At 55.0% G+C, this 19,727-nt stretch overlaps 1 protein-coding gene across 1 annotated transcript in view; it reads right to left on the minus strand.

Moving 5' to 3' along the window:
• FNDC4 (fibronectin type III domain containing 4) overlaps positions 1-19,727 on the minus strand; it is a 36,886-nt gene that overhangs the window by 11,350 nt on the left and 5,809 nt on the right. Inside the window, exons 2-3 of the mRNA XM_039529752.1 lie at positions 2,170-2,285; positions 1,345-1,549 (exon numbers count right to left, since the gene is read on the minus strand). Coding sequence (XP_039385686.1) covers positions 1,345-1,534 — 190 coding nt within the window. The 5' untranslated portion in view covers positions 1,535-1,549; positions 2,170-2,285. The remainder of the gene's footprint in view (positions 1-1,344; positions 1,550-2,169; positions 2,286-19,727) is intronic.

Consider the following 19,727-nt stretch of genomic DNA (forward strand, 5'->3'; position numbering starts at 1 on the left):
GGCAGAGTCGCCAAGCAGGAAGCTGGGGGCCCTGCTCTGTGCCAGGGCAGGCAGGGATCTCGAGCCCAGGAGAACTGAGCACAGAGACAGGGCTACAGACATTCACAAGGGCACTGGGACAGGCCCTCATGGACCTTCTCCCCTGGAAGAGGTTCATCCATCCATTCACCTATTAACCAAGTGACTTGGGGGGTGTGGGGGCTGAGCCGCTGAGGACCTGCCTGACCAGGGCAACAGCCAAGGGGTGCCGGCTGCACAGAAATGGGAAGTGCAGGATCGCACCCAGCCGACAGGAGGTGCTCACCAGAGGTGAGTGCACCCTGTCACTTTCCTGCAGCAGGGAAAAGCGCTCCGCTCTCAGGACTGACCCTCTGCAGGGAGCTGGAGGGAACAGAGAACCTGGTACAAGCCCCCTGCAGCCCAGCACGACAAGGGAGCTGGTCCCCATCGCTCTGCCCCTGCTCCATGCTGCGGGGAGCTTGGGTGATGTTAGCAGGCAAGGCTGTATGCCAGGCAGTGCTGTGCCTCTCTAGGATGGGCTTTCCCAGCAGCAAGGGACAGCTTATCACCTTCACCTCTGTTGCCTTGCTGCAGGATTTAGTGGAGGAACCCATGTGGGTGCCATCCCACGGCAGGACGCCCCTGGGCTGTGCAGCAGGAAATGTCTCTCTCCCCCTCCCCCCTCTGGCCTTGTGTCTCCTGTGGGGCTTGGCTCCATGTTGGGCAGGGGCTTGCCTCTGTTCTGCCTGCTGGCTGTAACACCAGAGGTGCCATGCTAGGTCCTGCCGTGGGCTTTACTCCCTCTCCTTTGGTCCTGGGGCCTCCGTTCCCAACACTCCCAGACTGATAAACCTGCCACACTGGGAGACTGCACGAGCTATTGGAACATCCTTGTGGTTCAGGCTGTGTCTCCTTGTCCCGCACTGAGCAGCTCGGCCCAGGAGCCCTGAGCGTGCAGCAGGGAATGAAAGGATTCTGCGGAGGCACCTCTCCAGTCCCGGGCACAGCCCCTGCCAGGAGCCCCCAGGTGGCTCTCCCCAGCCCCTCTGCAGCGCCCCCCCTCCCTTCTGCTCCTTCTGCCACCTCACCTGGGGGCAGGCTGAACAGCGAGAGGCCTGACTTGACCCAGTGCTACTCTATAGCTCAGCACTGCAATACAGCATCAGCCCTAGCTGCCCCCACGGGGATTCCCACGTGGCAGCCCCGACTCCCCTCGGTTACCAGGACCTGTCTCCTGCTTCCGTGGGTTGTGGGGCCCTGCAGGGAATTTTCCTTGCAGGGCCCACTGACCAATCTCCCAACCAGAGTGTGTGGCAATGGCACAGCGTGGGCTCCTGCCCTCACCTTGGTTGGAGCTGTTGGAGGGGAGGCGATCGGTCTCTTTCAGGGTCCGGAAATGGACCCTCTTGCTGGCCTGGCTCTCTCCGTGCAGGCCGATGCTCTGCACCTGGATGATGTAGTCTGCGTCCTCCGCCAGGTCCCACAGCACGCAGGCCCGGTTCGTGGTGTTCACCTCCCGGATGAACCGCTGCATTTGCCCGTCCTGCCGCTGCCAGAGTCGGAGAGAGACAGTCAGTCACAGGGAGGGCTCCCCTGCCCTTCTGGAAACAGGTTAGTGAGGGCAAGTGGCCAGCTCGGGTGGGTGGAGGCATGGTGACCTCTGAGCTCCTGCCCAGCCCCAGCTCCTCGGAGACTCTGCTGGGCCATTCACGTGCGGGGTGGGGATAATCCTGTGAACAGCAGTATTTCTAGAGTACCCCATGCCATTGTACAGCCACAAGGACAAACTCCTCCCTCGCAAAGCCCTGCCTGGAGGGGAGACCCCACCCAGGGCAGCAGGGAGGGGATGGGGCTCAGTACAGGGCTGGAGCCCGAAGCAGACATTTTGTGGAGAGGGGTTTCAAGGTGGCGGTGGCCAGGAGCGCGGGTGGGGCCAAGTGAGTCCTGCCCCTTGGAGGCCCAATGGCCTGCTGGCCCCCAATAGGCTGATGAGATGGGTGGGGTCAGAGTTCATCCCCCCCAGCAGTGGGGTGGCCAGAGAAGGAAGGAGCCTGCATAACCCATGGCCAGCACTGCTCATGGTGCATCCCTCGGGTGGGGTTGGCTTCCCGGGAAGGGAAGGGAAGGGGAGGCAGGGTGGAGACACCTTGGAGGCAGAGCCTGGCGTACCTGCTGTGAGATGGCATAGCCAATGATGACGTCTCCCTCCGGGACATCCCAGGAGACAGTGGCAGAGTTTGCCTTCAGGTGCGTAACCGTCACGTTGACTGGGGACGGCGGCCTATCTGTATGAACCAGGAGGGAGCAGAAAGCCAGTGTGCAGGAGAGGGGACAAGACAGAGAGATCACTCTGTGCTCTATACAATTACTGAGCTGCTGAGTTGCCTGGGTCCCAGCTTGCAACCAGCCTGTACAACAAACAACATCTGAGGATGTCCTTAACAACAGCCCGTCTGCCAGGTGTCTGACTGGGCTTTGCAGAGTGAGCAGGCTGCATAGCCAGCGAGGCTAAGTGCAGAAGCCATGAGCAGGGCTGATGAGGGGGAGACAATTGTACCAGGGCCTCAGTTCAGGCCCCCCAAAACAGCTGTAGCGTCTATGTAAAAAAGTGAAATAGGAGGGGGTGGGGCCCCAGCGAACATGATGCACACCAGCAGCCCAATTTCCCTCAGCTGGTCTGTTCATGGTCTCCCATGGCAGAGACCTGGGTTCTAGTCCCTGATCTGACAGGCGTGACCTTTTGCAGCCCCTGAGAGCTGATCATAGGATGGAGGGACTGATGCTTGTCCGCCTCCTTGCTCAGTGATAAGGGTGTGAAGGGCAGAGAGCTAGGGACACCTGGTGCCCTGATTCCCAGCCCAATGGACCTCTCCCTAGGCCGAATGGGGAGCCCTGCCATTCTCCAGGCCAGGGCCATCCTCTGCTGAGCCAGCTGGAAAGTGGCCACTTTGTGCTGGTGTTTTCTTTTCCGATCAGTAGAAATTGTTCCCTACAGAGGAGGGCTGAAAGGCTGCAGAGTCCGGGAGTTTGCAGTGCCCAGGAGGGGGATGTGCAGTCCGGGTGAACCCCAGTGTTGGTGGATGCTATGGCTTCCATGTGACGGGGTGCAAACCCAGGCCACGCACGAAAGCAGTGGAGGATGACTGCAGCCGAGAGCCCTGGCAGCCTTGCCCACTCCCAGGGATGTTTTAAAGCACATTACAGTTCCAGCGCCACAGTTGAAAGGTCCTGTAGAAGGCAAAAGCCTGATGCAGCCACTCCCAGTGCCTCTCCCGTTGTTGGTTGTGGGCCTGTTGTGCTGGGGGCTAGAGAAGATGTGGTCCCTGCCCATCTCAGAAGAGTCCTTTAAGGGCTCCCTGACTGCCTGAGGATTCCCACTCACTGGGTTTCCTGCAGGGCCCCAGCCGCACCATGACAGGTATTCACAGCTCAGGCAGGGCATTGCTTTTCCTTCACCCTGATTTTGTTTTCACTTCCTGAATAAACTCTGAAATAGCAGCAGAGAAACTACCACAGCAGCTTTCGCAGCAGGTCTCCGTCCCGAGTGATGCAACGCAGCAACAGAAACAGCCAAACCAGCCTCCCTTCGGCCTTGGGAGCGTGGAGCATGTGCCTGTCTGCACACCCAGGCACAAATCCCATCCCTACCAGCACGCACAGAGGCTAGTGCATGCCCAGAGTGACAGGGCACAGAGCTGTGCGTCTGAACATCCAGCCCAGCCAGTCCTGGAGCAGAGGCTGCATGGGCGTGAGGTGATGGGAGGAGCATGACTGGCAGAGGGACGCATTGATCCAAGAGGACCCAGAGAGATTTGAAACAAGGGCAGGGAAGAGCCTGAGACTCTGGCTGGAGAGACGCAGCAAACCCATTAGTAATCCCTCAGCCAGCCCGGCAGGGACTCTAGGTCACAGTGCAGGGTGGGTCGGGCATGTGTCATGGCGCAGGCAGCTGAAGGGAGTGAGAGCCGAGGCGGTAAAGCCACTTCCTCTCCAAACAGGCCTCTGCATCTACCTGCCTCACCCTGGGCAGTGGGGGCTGGGTGAGGTGACTAGCATCCATGCGTGCTGGTAGGGAGGGGATTTGTGCCTGGGTGTGCAGACAGGCACATGCTCCAAGGTGCCCAAGCACTAAGGGAGGCTGGCTTTGAAGCCCTGTTGCTGCATTGCATCGCTCGGGACAGAGACCTGGTGCCAAGCTGTGCTGGCCCCTGTCTGGGGCTGCGCTGTGCTCAGTCCTCTGAGCCCACAGGTCACCAAGGACTCTGCCGCGGCTGCTGGGCCCTCCTGCAGCCCAAGGAAAGAGACCCTCAAACTCATTATGGCCTGGGGTCCTCCCAGGGCTCAGCCAGGCAGGGCAGGGATCTGTGCACTCTGGCCCCGGGCACCCCACCTCCACCCATGAAGTCATGCGGGCCTGAGGCTATGGGGTAATGGCACTGCTGCTCGGGCCTGGAGAAGGCACATGGGAGCAGGCCCTGTGCTCTGACCGCCTGGAGGCAGCCAGGAAAGCGGGGTGAGGGGGGTGTGGTGCTCCCTTTGCTATTTAAGATTTTTATTAATCACCTGGAAGAAAATGTAAAATTACACAACAATTGGGTGAATGGTAAATAATGAAGAAAACAGATACTGATTGATTGGGAAGCTGGGCACAAGCAAACAATGCCTTTTAATACAGGTAAATATACGTTTGGGAATAAAGAATGCAGGCTGTATTTACAGGATGGGGGACTCTACCTGGGGAGATAGTGACTCTGAAAAAGATTTGGGGGTCATGATAGATAATCGGCTCAGCATGAGTGCCCAGTGTGACAGGGCTAATGCCACCCTTGGATGTGCAAATGGGAATCTTGAGTAGGAGCAGAGAGGTTACTTGGCATTGGTGCCACCACTGATGGGACATTGTGTCTGATTCAAGAAGGATGTTGACAGTGCTTAATTTGTGCCAGGGCTGAGCCCCGGGCCCCTCTGGGCCTGGCAGCTCAGAGCCCCGGCCCCTCTGGGCCCCAGCACCTTTCTCATTACAGATTAAGCACTGGGTGCTGGTAAAGGGGAGAGGGGTTAGAGAAGAGCCACGCGATGGATGAAAGGATCAGAAAACCTGCCTGGGAGCTCCTAGAGTCTATTGCCCAGCCTAATTAGCTGAACAAGGAGATGGTTAAGGGGTGTGTGAGGCGGTTTCTACCCCCCACAAGGCCTGAGTAGGTAAGAGGCCGTTAACACCTGGAAGAGAGTCCGGGCTGATATGCTCTAAGGGATGGTGAAGCCCAGCTGGGCAGGGGCAGGCTGTGCTAGTATAAAACCCGGAAGTTGCGCACAAGAGGAGGCTGTAGGAAGGAGCTCTGCACTCGTTCCCTGCCAGGAGACAAGGAGGTGGCCGCGCGGGGGTGAGTCCTAGGGTCCTGCCTGGACAATACAGACTCTGGCAAGAACCGGAGAGCAGATGAAACTCTGGTAACTTGGCGGGGGGGACCGGAAGATAGAGAGGAAGGAGCCCAGGGAAACAGCCCCAGGGTCTGAGTGTGCAGCTGGTGTTGCTAGACACAGGGTCCCTGGGCTGGAATCTGGAATAGTGGCCAGGCCTGGGTTCCCCTACTGGCCCCTGGGGAGGTGGCACATTCAGGGGAGTGGATTGGACGACTGCCTGAGACAGCTTGTGCGGGGGGGCTTTGTTACTGCGGGAGGGGAGGACTATAGTGAGCCGGCTGAAGGGCCAAACCATGAAGAGGGAGCCCCACAAGTTGAGAGAGGAGGGGGCGTCAGATGGGTTGAGAGCTAATCCCCAGGTGACCCACAAGGAGGCGCCCCAGTGGTGAGTAGTAAACCTGTGACAGGGCGATTGGATTACAATCTATCGGTACCTGCGTGGGGAACAAATAGTTAACAATGAGCTCTTCCGTCTAGCAGAGACGGTACAACACGATCCATGGAAATATGGCATACGTTGTTTTAATGGTGAGGGGAGTTACCCACTGGGACAATTTCCCAGGGGCCGTGGTGGATTCTCCAGCACTGACCATTTTTCAATCCAGATTGGCCGTTTTTCTAACAGCTGCTCTAGGAGTTACTGTGGGGCAGCTCTCTGGGCTGTGTGATACTGGGGGCCTGTCTGGCCGGGGGATACTCCCCGTCCAGGGCTCTATACAAGTGCCTCGCAGGCAGGCAGGCCGGTTAAGGGTTCACCTCACGCAGACATTGATGCCAACATTCACTGGCTGCTCTTCTCAGGGTCTGTGTTCGTTCTTGCTGGCTTGCTGTTTATTCAGGGCCACAGTCTGACACACATGAGCTCCCCCCATGCTTGAACAAACGAGCGCATGGATGCACACACACACTCATTGCTGAGCAGGTGCTCATGAGGAGCCCTCTTGCAGTCCAGGGATAGGCATGTGCAAAGCTCTTCCCCCACCCCCTCGTGCTGTGCCGTGCCGTGCCGTGCCGTGCCAGGTGCTGTGCTAGCATGAAGGAGGCCTGGCTCAGCCCTGTCCCAAAGAGCTTGCAGTCCAAGGTGACAAAGAGGAAGGGCGGGGAGGACTGTGACGCACACCGAGGAGGGCTTGACCAGGGAGTCCCCAGAGGCCCCGTCAGTATCAGGAGACCCCTCTCTCTAAGTGGTCTCAGTGTCACTAGATGGGACAGAGCACCACACCCAGGAGGTGTGTGGGTTATGCTTACAGGACAGGAGGGTGGAGGAGGCAGCAGGAAGATTTCAGCAGCTCACAGCCACTATGCACCTCCCCTGCCTGGTGCAGGGGGGCGGGTCAGACCCCTGTGGAAGCCCCAGGCCTGGGAGAGATGGGTGAAGAGCCCCAGAAGCTTCAGGGGTGAGGTAGGGGCTGGGCAGGTGTGAGCAGTGGTGGATTTAGAGTGTGCACAGCTTCATTTTTGGGGGCTCCCCCTTGGGACTCAGCCAAGAAAAAGAACATTCTGTCTTATCTCCCTGCCCAGTTTTCATTCTTTTTTTCTTCATCCTCCTCCATGGTACACCAACATCTTGAATACTGTGTACGGATGTGGTCGTCTCATCTCAAAAAAAGATATACTGGCATTAGAAAACGTTCAGAGAAGGGCAACTAAAATGATTAGGGGTTTGGAACAGGTCCCATATAAGGAGAGATTAAAGAGGCTAGGACTTTTCAGCTTGGAAAAGAGGAGACTAAGGGGGGACATGATAGAGGTATATAAAATCATGAGTGATGTTGAGAAAGTGGATAAGGAAAAGTTATTTACTTATTCCCATAATACAAGAACTAGGGGTCACCAAATGAAATTAATAGGCAGCAGGTTTAAAACAAATACAAGGAAGTTCTTCTTCACGCAGCGCACAGTCAACTTGTGGAACTCCTTACCTGAGGAGGTTGTGAAGGCTGAGACTATAACAGGGTTTAAAAGAGAACTGGATAAATTCATGGTGGTTAAGTCCATTAATGGCTATTAGCCAGGATGGGTAAGAATGGTGTCCCTAGCCTCTGTTCGTCAGAGGAGGGAGATGGATGGCAGGAGAGAGATCACTTGATCATTGCCTGTTAGGTTCACTCCCTCTGGGGCACCTGGCATTGGCCACTGTTGGTAGACAGGATACTGGGCTGGATGGACCTTTGGTCTGACCCAGTACGGCCGTTCTTATGTTCTTATAAGTAATGGAAAGTAAATGAAAATAAAGTGAGGTACCTTAATAGGGGCAGGGGGTTGTGGTGTGGGAGGGGGTCAGGGGTGCGGGCTCTGGGAGGAAGCTTGGGTTTGGAGTGCAGGCTCTGGGCTGGGGCAGGGAGTTGGGGTGCAGAAGGGGGGCAGGGGGCGGCGCAGCTCCCAAAGCGACCAGCACACACACTGCACCGGCAGCGGCTCCTAGATGGGGGGGTCTCTGTGCACCGCTGCCCACAGGCACCACCCCTGCAGCTCCCATTGGCTGCAGTTTCTGGCCAATAGGAGCTGCAGAATTGGTGCTCGGGGCAGGGGCAGCATGTGGAGACACTCCCCAACCCTCGGGCTGTAGGGACATGCCAGCCGCTTCCAGGACCGAAGCGGCGCGGAGGGAGGCACAGCAGGCAGGGAGCTGCCTTAGCTCTGCTGCCGGCACATCTCTGCACACCCCTTGGAGGGAGGGGGTCAGCAGGTCTCTGTGCACTGCCCGGGGTGGGGGCAGTGCATGGAGTCACACACCCCCCCCCATTAGGGGCACACAGAGACGTGCCTGCAGCCAGCTGCTTCCGAGAGGTCTCCCTCCCTCCCTCTGTGCGGTTAACGATTGCTCGCTGTCTGTCTCTGGGGCCCTGATTGGCTGGAGTTTGAGAGACGGCTTGTCAGTAAGCAAGGGACATCTTGTAAAGTCCCTGTGCTAGGGATGCCAGGGTGCCAAGTGATTGCTAAACTCTGTTGTTACTCCACAAAACAATGCCGCTTGGCCCTAGAGTCTGAGCTATGGCAGCAGGTTGGGGCTCACCCAGTTTTGTGAGGTCCCTTTGTGACTCGTCACAGACAGCTTTGCGCTTAACTATCTGGAGTAGTTTGTATCACCTCTAAGTGTTGCCACCTCACTGTTTACTCTCTTTTCTAGATCGTTTATGAACATATTGAATAGGATTGAACCCAGAACAGACCTCTGGGAGCCACCTCTATTCACCTCTCTCCATTCTGAATACTGACCATTCCCCCCCCCCCCGTCTTTTAACCAGTTACCGATCCAGGAGGGGACCTTCCCTCTATCCCATGACAGCTCACTCTGCTCAAGAGCCTTTGGAGAGAGACCTTGTCAAAGGTTTTCTGAAAGTCCAAGTACACTATATCCACTGGATTCCCCCTGGTCCACATGCTTGTTGACCCCCTCAAAGAATTCTAGTAGACTGGAGAGGCGTGATTTCCCTTTCTAAGAGCCATGTTGGCTTTTCCCCACAAATTGTGTTCATGTATGTGACTGAAACTGTAGTAAAGAACAGAATTAGCAATCATTTTGCCTGCCACTGAAGTCAGGCTTACTGGCCTGTAATTGCTGGAATCACCTCTGGAGCCTTTTTTAAAAATTGGTGTCACGTCATCCAGTCATCTGGTACAGAAGCTGATTTAAATGATAGGTTACGTACCACAGCTAGTCATTCTGCAATTTCATATTTGAGTTCCTTGAGAACTCTTGGGTAAATACCATCTAGTCCTGGTGACTTACTTCTCTTTAATGTATCAGTTGTTCCAAACCTTCTCCACTGACACCTCAATCTGGGACAGTTCCTCAGATCTGTCACCTAAAAAGACTGGCTCAGATGTGGGAATCTCCCTCAGCCTCTGCAGTGAAGACTAATGGAAGTGCTACTCCTTTAGCACCTCCATCAGCCAGTGGCCCCACTAATTGTTAGGCCGCCTTCCTGCATCTGATGTACTTAACAATAAAAAAAAAGTTTAGTTTTTGACTCTTTGGCTAATTGCTCTTCAAATTCTTTTTTGTCCTGCCTAATTATATGTTTATCCTTGTCATGCCAGAGTTTATGCTCCTTTCTATTTTCCTCAGTAAGATTTCATTTTCAATTTTTAATACACCTTAAAGGATGTCTTCTCTGACAACTTGCTTGACTGTTTAGCCACGATGGCATTTTTTTGGTCCTCTCACTATGTTTTTTAATTAGGGATATACATTTAATTTGAGCCTTTGTTATGGTGTCTTTAAAAAGTTTCCATGTAGCTTGCAGGCATGGCACTTTTGTGACTGTATCTTTTACATTTCTGTTTAACTAGCTTCCTCTTTTTAAAAAAAATGTGAACTTTCTGAAGTTAAATGCTACTGTGAGGGGCTTCTTTGGTATTTTCTCTCTCATAGGGATGTGAAATGTAATTACATTATGGTTGCTGTTACTGAGCGTCTCAGCATTATTCACCTCTTGGACCAGATCCTGTGCACCACTTAGAACTAAATCAAGAATTGCCTCTCTCCTAGTGGGTTCCAGGAGTAGCTGCTCCAAGAAAACCTCATTAATTATCTCTACAAATTTTATCTCTGCATCCCATCCTGAGGTGACATGTACCCAATCGATATGGAAATAGTAATAATGGGGGATTTCAGCTGAGTTTTCTAGTTTTATAGCCTCTCCAATCTCCGGGAGCATTTCACAATCACCATCACCATCCTGGTCAGTAGTGTATCCCTACTGCTATATTCTTATTATTCAAGCATAGAATTTCTATCCATAGAGATTCTATGGTACACTTTGAGTCATTTAAGATTTGTATTCTATTTGACTCTGCCCCCCCCCCCCGCCCCACACACACATTTAGTGCTACTCCCCAACCATTACAACCTATTCTGTCATTCCTATATATTTTCTACCCTGGTATTACCGTGTCCCATTGATTATCCTCATTCCACCAAGTTCTTGTGATGACTGTTACCGTTTAGAGAAGTTTAAATCGTTTTTTTTAACACAAAACAAGCACCACGCAACCAGGCACTATCGATTTTTTTAATTTATTTAAATTTTAATATTTCCTCCTTCCGAGACCCTCCCGATAGGAGTAGCGCTAATAGGAGTGCGCGAGAGTGTTAAGGAAGTAAAAATTTGTATTGATTGAGCTGAGCAGGGTCCATGCTTGGTGCATGCTGCGTGTGCTATGGCCACCAAGGCCAAAGCCAAAAAAAGGTCGCTTTCAAGGTCTGGGAGGGAGGGGAGAGGGAGGGGGGAGGGGTGACCCAGAACCACACTTTTTTTTTGATTTTTGCCCCCAGGATCTCTGGGATCGGGAATGCCAAAGGGGCGGGCGGGGGGGGGGAAACGGGGGATAGCTATAGATAGCCACTATACAGTGCAACGCAGAAACGCTCCAGAAATCGAGCCATGGACGACACCACACCACGATTTAATGTGTTTTGGTGTGTGGCGCGACTGATTTTATAAAATCTGTTTTACAAAACCGGTTTATGCAAATTCGGAATAGTCCCGTAGTGTAGACGTACCCTTATATCAAATCCTCACATAATACCAGGCCCTCAAGTTCACCCATCATAGAATTTAGAGTTCTTGCATTTACAGAATTTGTCACTTTTTAGCTGTCCGCCATTATGTGATGTAATTAAATGGGACTCTTTTTCATTTGATTTTTCCTCTTCAGTTCCTGTCGGTACTTTATCAACTTCCATCCTCTCCTCCTTACTAGCAATAGAATAACCTCTTTAACAAATCCTCCTCTAAGGGATGTGTCCGTCTGAATCGCGTGCTCCTCCACACCTGTCGGCTTTCTCCCAGCCCTTACTTTAGAAACTTCGCTGACCTTTTTAATTTGACATGCAACAGTCTGGTTCCATTTTGGGTTAGATGGAGCCCATCCCTCCTGAATACGCTCCTCCTTTCCCTAAAGGTCAATGGTGACCAGATGCTCAACACAATTAATATTAACAACAAGGGAGAGGCAACACATTCCCTAATAGGGAAAGAACAGGTTACAGATAACTTGGGGAAGTTAAATGTATTCAAGTCAGCAGAGCCTGATGAAATTCATCTTAGGGTACTTCAGGAGCCAGTTGAAGCAATCTCAGAACCATTAGCAATTATTTTTGAGGGTGCGTGACCCTCAGAGGACTGAAGAAGGGCAAAGATAGCACCTGCCTTTAAAAAGGGAACAGAGAACCCAGGGAACTACAGACCAATCAGCCTAACTTCAGTACCTGGAAAGATACTGGAACAAATGATTAAACAATCAGTTTGTAAGCCCCATAAGATTAAGAAGGTTTCAAGGAATAGCCAGCATGGCTTTGTCAGGTTCATGCCAAACCCACCTGATTTCCATCTTTGACAGGGCTTTGGCCTAGTGGATGGGGGGAAGCAGTAGACCTGGTACAACTTGATTTTTTTTATTATTAAGGCTTTTGACAGAATCCCACATGCCAGTCTCATAAGGAAACTAGGGGAAAGTGGCATAGATGAAATTATTATAAGGTGGGTGGACAATCAGTTGAAAGACCATTCTCAGAGTAGTTATCAATGGTTCATTGACAAACTGGTAGAATATATCTACTGGGGTTCCACAGGGGTCAGTCCTGGGTCTGGTACTAGTCAATATCTTAATTCATGACCTGGATAATAGTGCAGAGAGTATGCTTATAAAATTTGCAAGTGACACCAAACTGTGAGGGGTTGCAAGCACTTTAGAGGACAGGATTAGAGTTCAAAATGACCTTGACAAATTAGAGAACTGGTCTGAATTTAACAAGATGAAATTCAGTAAAGACCAGTGCAAAGTACGACACTTAGGAAGGGAACAATCAAATGCCCAACTACAAAATGGGGCATAACTGTCTAGGTGGCAGTACTGCAGAAAAGGATCTGGGAGTTATAGTGGATCACAAATTGAATATGAGTTGTCAATGTGATGCAGTTGCAAAAATGGCTTATTTTCCAGGGGGTATTAATAGGAATATAATATGTAAGACATGGGAGGTAATTGTCCTGTTCTACTCGGCACTGGTGAGGCCTCAGCTGGAGCACTGTCCAATTCTGGGCACCACACTTTAGGAAAGGTGTGGCTAAACTAGACAGAGTCCTGAGGAGAACAATAAAAATGATGAAACGGTTAGAAAACCTGACCTCTGGCTATGAGGAAAGGTTACAAAAACTGGGCACGTTTAGTCTTGAGAAAAGAAGGGTGAGGAGCGACCTGATAAGTCTTCAGATATGTTCAGGGCTGCTATAAAGAGGATGGTGACCAATTGTTCTCCATGTCCCCTGAAAGGTAAGTCAAGAAGTAATGAGCTTAATCTGCAACAAGGGAGCTTTGTTATGCGTTAGGAAAAGCTTTCTAACAATACAGATAGGTAAGTTCTGGAACAGGCTTCCAAAGGAGGTGGAGGAATCCCCTGTTACTAGAGGTTTTTAAGAACAGGTTGGACAAACAACTCTCAAAATGGCCTAGGTTTACTTGGTCCATCCTCAGTGCAGGGGGCTGGACTGTATGGTCTCTCGAGGTCCCTCCATTGTACCTTTTCCCCTCCCGCGTGGCTTACTTTGTGTTTATTGACATTGAACTTAACTTGGCATCACGTCGCCCATCGCCTAGCAGAGTCAGGTCTCTCTAGTTGCTCACACCTCTCTCTGGTCCTGACCCAAGTTCCCTCTAAGCCGCACAGCCATGCAGCTGCCTATGAAGCCCCACGCAGAGGCTCAGGGCTGTGGCGGGGAGAGGAGCCCCTCCTCACTGCCCCAGAGCAGACCGGCTGCGGGAGAGGCCCCAGCGTGGACCTGGCCTGGCCCAGCCTGCCGGAGCTGCCGGTGGAGAGGATCCCCTCCTTCAGCCCAGCCCAGCCCAGCCCTGCTGGAGCTGCCATGGCTGGGGAGAGGTACCTCTCCCCCAGCCTGAAATGCTGGTGTGAGGGGGGCTTGTGGGAGCCCTGTCTCCCTACCTCAGCTCTGGGGCAGCCTGCACTCCAAACCCCTCATCCCTGGCTCCACCCCAGAGCCCATCCCCCCCCACACATCCCAATCTTCTGCCCCACCCCAGAGCCCCCACCTGCACACTGAACCTCTCGTCCCTGGCTCCACCCCAGAGCCCATCCCCCACACATCCCAATCTTCTGCCCCACCCCAGAGCCCCCTTCCACACTCTGAACCTCTCGTCCCTGGCCCCACCCCAGAGCCCATCTCCCCCCCCCACACACCCTAACCTTCTGCCCCCCCCCAAAGCCCCCACCTGCACATTGAACCTCTCATCCCTGGTCCCACCCCAGAGCCCACCCCCACACATCCCAATCTTCTGCCCCACCCCAGAGCCCCCACCTGCCCACTGAACCTCGTCCCTGGCTCCACCCCAGAGCCCATCTCCCACACATCCCAACCTTCTGCCCCACCCCAAAGCCCCACCTGCACACTGAACCTCTCGTCCCTGGCTCCACCCCAGAGCCCATCTCCCCACATCCCAACCTTCTGCCCCAACCCTGAGCCCCCTCCCACACCCCAAACCCCTCATCCCTGGCCCCACCCCAGAGCCCCCTCCCACATCCTGAACCTCTCATCCCTGGCCCCACCCCAGAGCCCATCCCCACATCCCAATCTTCTGCCCCACCCCAGAGCCCCCACCTGCACACTGAACCTCTCATCCCTGGCCCCACCCCAGAGCCCATCCCCACACACATCCCAATCTTCTGCCCCACCCCAGAGCCCCCTCCCACACTCCGAACCTCTCATCCCTGGCCTCACCCCAGAGCCTGTGCCCCAGCCCTGATCCCCCTCCCGCACTCCGAACCCCTCAGTTCATACAGATGCTGATCAAAGCTCCTTGCTAACCCCAGGCAGCTGCTGGCTGGATCATCTCGTCCCCAGCACTCCCGCCACAACATGCAGTTATAACACACCCACACCTGCCCCCTTTCCAAGGAAGGTCACAGGCAAGAAGTGAGGTCTGAAGAGGTGCTTGCAGCTTGGAAGGCCTGCCTGCCTGTTGTCTCCTCAGCCCAGCATTACTCTTTCTGCAGGGCCTGTATGGAGCCGTGATGCCTGGGGCAGTCACTGCTGTATCTCCAGTCGCCCTTCCTTGTGCTCCGTACAGAGGTATGTAGTGAGCCCAATCCTGTAGCTCCCATTGAAGTCAGTGCAGCTGCTGCAATGGGACTCAGAGCGTGGCCTGGACAGTGTGAGAGGGGCCGGATTAATAATGGGTGTGTTCCTCTGCTGCCGGGCCGCCCCTTGGGCTCTGGGGAAAGCTCCCTGCCCCCGTATCCGGAGGGAAAGCTCCAGAGTCTCCCTCAAGGCGTTTAGGAGCTTCACTCTCCGTCCTTTGGGACCTCCGCAGGCTCTGCATGGCTGGACACGCTCACCCAGCTCACTGCATCAGGCCTTGTGCCTCACCCACCAGCCGGAGCATCAGCACCAGCCCCATCCCACTCCAGAGCCAGTGCCTGCCCTCTCCCTCCCCGGGGGAAGGCTGCGCGGTTAGGCTCTGCCTCCTGGGTTCCCCGCCATGAAGCCTCGCAGGCAGGGAGAGGGTTTGCCACAGCTTGAGTGGGACACAGTAGGCAGCAAGTTGGCTATTGAATAATAGGGGGGCAGGGATCTGGATGGGGTTCTGCATGTGTCATTTAGCGTAGATCCCTGGTGAGCCAGTGCTGCCCTCCCTCTAGCTCTGTATTTCGTGATGTGCCAGAAGGCCAGTCCGTACTGCCTGGGCAATCCCCAGGGCCATCCCCCCCCCCGCCCCTCCACCCCCCACGTACAGAGCAGAGACTGCAGGCCCCGTGCCCCCCCCAGCCCCTCCACCCCCCCACGTACAGAGCAGAGACTGCAGGCCCAGGGCCCCCGCCCCTCCACCCCACGTACAGAGCAGAGACTGCAGGCCCAGTGCCCCCAGCCCCTCCACCCCACGTACAGAGCAGAGACTGCAGGCCCAGTGCCCGCCTCAGCCCCTCCACCCCATGTACAGAGCAGAGACTGCAGGCCCAGTGCCCCTCCGCCCCGCCACCCCCACGTACAGAGCAGAGACTGCAGGCCCAGTGCCGCCCCGCCCGCCACCCCACGTACAGAGCAGAGCAGAGACTGCAGGCCCAGCGCCCCTCCGCCCCGCCACTCCCCACATACAGAGCAGAGACTGCAGGCCCAGTGCCCCCAGCCCCTCCACCCCCACGTACAGAGCAGAGACTGCAGGCCCAGTGCCCCCTCACCCCGCCCCACGTACAGAGCAGAGACTGCAGGCCCAGTGCCCCCGCCCCTCCACCCCACGTACAGAGCAGAGACTGCAGGCCCAGTGCCCCCAGCCCCTCCACCCCCACGTACAGAGCAGAGACTGCAGGCCCAGTGCCCCCAGCCCCTCTACCCCCACGTACAGAGCAGAGACTGCAGGCCCAGTGCCGCCCCGCCCCGCCACCTCCCCACGTACAGAGCAGAGACTGCAGGCCCAGTGCCCCTAAGCCTCTCCACCCCACGCACAGAGCAGAGACTGCAGGCCCAGTGCCCCCAGCCCCTCTACCCCACGTACAGAGCAGAGACTGCAGGCCCAGTGCCCCCTCCGCCCCACATACAGAGCAGAGACTGCAGGCCCAGTGTCCCCACGCCACCCCCACGTACAGAGCAGAGACTGCAGGCCCAGTGCCCGCCCTCCCGCCCCGCCACCCCACGTACAGAGCAGAGACTGCAGGCCCAGTGCCCCCTCGCCCCCACGTACAGAGCAGAGACTGCAGGCCCAGTGCCCCCGCCCGCCACCCCCATGTACAGAGCAGAGACTGCAGGCCCAGTGCCCCCACCCAGCCCCCACCCCACGTACAGAGCAGAGACTGCAGGCCCAGTGCCCCCGCCCCGCCACCCCACGTACAGAGCAGAGACTGCAGGCCCAGTGCCCGCCCCGCCCCGCCACCCCACGTACAGAGCGGAGACTGCAGGCCCGGTGTCCCCACCCCCACGTACAGAGCAGAGACTGCAGGCCCAGTGCCCCTCCACCCCACGTACAGAGCAGAGACTGCAGGCCCGGTTCCCCCTCCACCCGCACGTACAGAGCAGAGACTGCAGGCCCGGTGCCCCTCCACCCCCACGTACAGAGCAGAGACTGCAGGCCCGGTGCCCCCTCCACCCCCACGTACAGAGCAGAGACTGCAGGCCCGGTGCCCTCCACCCCACGTACAGAGCAGAGACTGCAGGCCCGGTTCCCCCTCCACCCAGAGCAGAGACTGCAGGCCCGGTGCCCCCTCCACCCCACGTACAGAGCAGAGACTGCAGGCCCGGTGCCCTCCACCCCCACGTACAGAGCAGAGACTGCAGGCCTGGTGCCCCTCCACCCAGAGCAGAGACTGCAGGCCCGCTGCCCCCAGCCCCTCCACCTCCACGTACAGAACAGAGACTGCAGGCCCAGTGCCCTCCACCCCCATGTACAGAGCAGAGACTGCAGGCCCAGTGCCCCCGCCCCTTCACCCCAACGTACAGAGCAGAGACTGCAGGCCCAGTGCCCCCAGCCCCTCCACCCCACGTACAGAGCAGAGACTGCAGGCCCAGTGCCCCCGCCCTTCCACCCCACGTACAGAACAGAGACTGCAGGCCCAGTGCCCTCCACCCCATGTACAGAGCAGAGACTGCAGGCCCAGTGCCCCGCCCCTTCACCCCAACGTACAGAGCAGAGACTGCAGGCCCAGTGCCCCCAGCCCCTCCACCCCCACGTACAGAGCAGAGACTGCAGGCCCAGTGCCCCCGCCCCTCCACCCCCACGTACAGAGCAGAGACTGCAGGCCCTCCATCCCCGGACAGCAGCTGGGCTGGAGGAGGGATGCTGTGCTCTCCAAACACATTGATCACCTTGGAGGACAGCTAGTGTCAGATCAACAGGCAGCATTAGCACTAGAATCGATGCCCATGTCCCTGCAGCTGCTGAGGACACATCTGCTGAGGTATTAATCTGCTGCAAGGTTTATATGATCACTGTGTTTATCTTGGGTGACAAAGGAAGCAGGAGCTGCCTGATGCGACCTCTTTATGCTCAGCACAGGCAGGGACAAAACGTGTTCCTCGTTTCCAGAGCTCTTCAATCTCTGGTCCTAGCCTGACACACCACGTGGGGCCACTTACGCAGTAGCACCGGCGCAACATTTCATATCGTGAGGGTAAACACTACACAGTTCAATCTGCTTGCACAGCCTCACTGGAGCAATAGCATTAAACTCTACACTGGAGCCTATGCAGAAGGTGAAAGGGACGGGCTTTTCTGTTTCCCTGCCAGATATTATGTTCCCAGTGCCGCAAGGTCCTGGGCTGCAAGAGTTTATTGCAATGCACATCCGTAGGGGCAGAGCTCAGCTTGCTGTGGGCACCTTCCCCCTGCATTTCCTGAGGTCTGTGTGATCAAGTGGCCCCTAAAGCAGACACAGCTCCCTGTCCCAAAGAGCTTTCTAGGACAAGAGGCACCATGTGAGGGCAACAAACCACAGGGCTTCTAGGGGATGGAGGGTATTGGAGCAAATATAATAGTGTGGTTACACAGGCTACTATCACTGACAAAACTTTATCCAGGGGCTGGGAGAAAACATAAAATCATTGCTGCTAAAGCTTGCCAATGCCACAGTAACTGGTGGGGTGGTGAATAACGATGGGGACAGGTCAGTTATACAGAGCCAGTTAGCTCTCCGGGGCAGGTCGGCTTACTTGAACATGAGTGTTAATACAGCCAAATCCAAAGTCATAAATTGAATAACAAATGCAGACCACACTTAGCTGATGGAGGACAGTAGTTTGCAAAGCATCAACTCTATAAAGGACTTAGGAATCACAGTAGAAACCAATGAACATGAGTTCCCAGTGGGATGCTGTGACAAAAACAGCAAATGTGATCCTTGGATACATAGGTGGGGGAATACAGAGCAGAAGTAGGTTGTATACAATGGCAGTAACTCCCGTTACTGGATACTATGTCAGTTCTGCTGTCCACACTTCAGAAAGGATGATGACAAACTGGCAAGGGTTCAGAAAAGAGTTACTAAAATAATTTATCGTCTAGAAAAAGATTTGTTGTTTACCTTGCTGTGACTGGTTCTTTGAGACATTTAGTCCACGTGGATCCCAGTCACAGCGCATGCACCTCATGTGCATGAGACCAGAATCTGGGACTAGCAGTATCTTTTGAGGCCACTTCTGAGCCCTACATGTCCTTCTAGCCCCACTGGCCAAGGGCATAAAAAGCAGAATTGGCCCTACAGCCTCTCAGCTCTCTCACCAATGCAGAGAACCAGGAGAGATTAACTCCAAAGGCGAGCGAGTCATGGGCTCCACACATACATCACATCTCAAAGAACCACAGTTCCTGCCAGAGAAGTAACTGTTCATTCTGCATCAAAGTCCACGTGGCTCTGACGTGTGCCTTGCTAGCAGGTCCCAGATTAACAGGAGGTGGGTGGAGGAGTCCTAGCCACACCTCGCTAAATAAGGATTTCAGAACTGCTCTCTCCAATTTGGCTCTGATCTAGAGGCCAGATCCATAATGGTGCCTGAAAGTCTGGGCTGACTCCATGGGGCTGTTCTCCAGGTGGCTGGTATGGGAATGGGCCTTGGGCAAGCCACAGAGGTTGGCTGAGCAGTAGTTGAGTGGGCCCCAATTCCTGTGGGGAGAAGGTAAACTTCCTAACTGGTAGATGGGTGTAATGGGATGGGTTATCCAGGACAACGTTTCCAAGATGAGATGAATTGACCCTGAACTGTTTTCCCAGTGACCCAAATAAACAGGACAGTTTTCTGAATGACATCCAAGGTGTGCAGCTTGGCTTCCCCTGGATTGGGAGAGAAAAACAGGAGGGTGGGGGTTTGGTTTAAATGAAAATCCGACACCACCTTGGTCAGGAATGTAGGGGGGAGCCCCAGCACCACTTCTCCCTAGGCAGCACTGTGTAAGGAGGATCTACCATCAGAGCTGGGAGCTCACCAGCCATTCTGGCGGAGGTGATCGCTACAGGAGGGCAGTTTGAGTGTGAGGGGTCGAAGGGGCCGTCTATATGGCCCATCAGAACTGCACTGAAGGGTGGGTGGGAGCACCCGTACGGGTGGGTATGTATGAGCCAGGCCTTTTAGAAATGTTGGAACACTGAGAGGAAACACTGGATGGGGCAGGGGGGGCAAGCTGAAACAACAGCTAACTGGACCCTGACAGACCCAAGAACCCTCCTTCAGTTTGCCATCACCACAGAGCCCAGCCTCACCCTGGTCCCGTTCTGCTGAACATCTGCCCAAGTGGTTCTGGCTTATTGTCTAACCCAGGGGTCGGAAACCTTTCAGAAGTGCTGTGCCGACTCTTCATTT

The sequence above is a fragment of the Mauremys reevesii genome, linkage group 3 (genome assembly GCF_016161935.1).
Source record: "Mauremys reevesii isolate NIE-2019 linkage group 3, ASM1616193v1, whole genome shotgun sequence".
In the NCBI taxonomy this organism is placed as follows: Eukaryota; Metazoa; Chordata; order Testudines; family Geoemydidae; genus Mauremys; species Mauremys reevesii.